The sequence below is a fragment of the Antechinus flavipes genome, chromosome 5 (assembly GCF_016432865.1).
Source record: "Antechinus flavipes isolate AdamAnt ecotype Samford, QLD, Australia chromosome 5, AdamAnt_v2, whole genome shotgun sequence".
Taxonomy (NCBI): domain Eukaryota; kingdom Metazoa; phylum Chordata; class Mammalia; order Dasyuromorphia; family Dasyuridae; genus Antechinus; species Antechinus flavipes.
The window spans coordinates 142,141,862-142,143,651 of NC_067402.1; the positions used below are offsets into that span (position 1 = coordinate 142,141,862).

Below are 1,790 nucleotides of genomic sequence, written 5' to 3' on the forward strand. Positions count from 1 at the left end.
AGGGGGTGCTTTCAGGAATCATAGACAAGAGATTTATGTTTAAGGACTAGATATCTGCCAGGCAGTGAGACTGATCACATGGATTAAACAAAGGGCTTCACAGAAATGTAATATCATACTATTATGTGAAAATATAAAAATATCAAGATTATTCCTAAAATGCAATTGGTATAAGTAATGCCTATTCTACTAAGTAGCCTTTTCAGAAATTAGGTTTTTAATTCCTATTGAATGGTGCCTGATGCTTATAAAAGATGAAGATGGCTCTGTAGTTATAAAAAGCAAACATCTGAAATAAACCCAACTTTATAGCGCTATTAGGTACAGCTTAATTTTTGATATTATCATTCCATTTACTTTAGATTTCAAATGAGGCACATTATAACAATGGTCATCCTGTGCTCCTAATATGTCTTTTCTCCTGAAGTATTCAGCCTTCTTTTATGATCATCTTTAATCATCTCTGATCTCTGGCCTAGCAGAGGAGCCCTGCAGACCTGATCTTATCCAAAAGGTGGCTCTCCATGGTGCTGATTGACCCCTGGAGAGCTTGAGCGCTCCAGTAGCTTCTATGTATTAATACTGCCAAAATAAGAGCCATTTTCTATAAGGAAACTTAAAATCTTCTTCTGAATGTAGATGATTTAATCATGAATTGCAATTCATGTACATATGTGAAGTATGACTAAATTTTTTTTTGAAAAAGCCCCAACTTAGAGGCTTTGTAGCCTTCAAGTCAGTTCAGTGATTTTATGAATAAATTAAGCATTGTAAAGTGTTTGATTTTGGAAACTTGTTACTAAAATTGAGACGAGTAAAACATAATTCAGCTAAACCTGTGTTTTTAAAGTGTTGTGAACCACTCTAAAAATTTAAGTACATTAGCACATTTTTTTTTCCAGTTTGGTCCATCTTATTTTTTTTGACAATATTAATATTTCTATTTTCAATGTATTTCAGAGGAGCCCTGGAAGCCTATGTTCAGTCAGTGAAAAGCAGAGAAGGAAAAGAATTTGCACCAGTTTATCCGATAATGGTTCAACTGCTTCGGAAAGCTATGTCCTCACTTTAGTAATTACTGAAAACATTTCTTTAATTCTTCTTCCTATGCTTTATTTTTATTCAGTGGTTATTTTTTAAGCTAAAGAGCATATACTGCTCATTTTGCTTCCTTGCTGTCACTGTTATAAAGATCCAAATCTCAAAAGTTTTCTTAGCTCCTCTTCTAGATAGCACATTGTAACATTTTATGTTTCAAGAGTATAAAAATGATATTATAATCTAAATATATTTATAGATCTGATTATGCCAATTAGAAAAGCAACCCATCCAATTGGAGAGAATTGTTCCTTGCCACAAAAAAATTCTCCCCTTTATAATTCATAAATAGATCAACACATGGGTACACACATTTTAAAGTGCCTTTGCTCAGGCTGAATAATATAATAGATATCTACAGGAAGTCTTCTATTCTCCTGCTCACATCTTCTTCTAGAAAAAGGAATAAACTAAGAGCTTTTATTTGAATGTTATGTCTGGTTCTTTTTGTTGGCCTTTAAAATTTGACATCAATTCTGTGTTCTGAGACTGAAATAGAAACAATTACTTCTTCCTTTAGCTTTTCTTTTAAAAATGCCATAACTTAGATTTATTCTGTGGCTTTAAAAATCAAAACAGTTCCAACATTCAAATAAAACATCTAGATACCTAAAGATAGTCCTTACTATTTGAAGCTCTATCACTTAATTATATATTTAAGAACCAGATATCCTATTACAGAAATACACAAA

General features: G+C 32.1%; 1 protein-coding gene across 1 annotated transcript in view; it reads left to right on the forward strand.

Moving 5' to 3' along the window:
• The window catches only part of COG5 (component of oligomeric golgi complex 5), a 354,058-nt gene extending 352,531 nt beyond the window's left edge, over positions 1-1,527 (forward strand). Inside the window, exon 22 of the mRNA XM_051962639.1 lies at positions 961-1,527. Coding sequence (XP_051818599.1) covers positions 961-1,072 — 112 coding nt within the window. The 3' untranslated portion in view covers positions 1,073-1,527. The remainder of the gene's footprint in view (positions 1-960) is intronic.
• Positions 1,528-1,790: the final 263 nt, after the last annotated feature.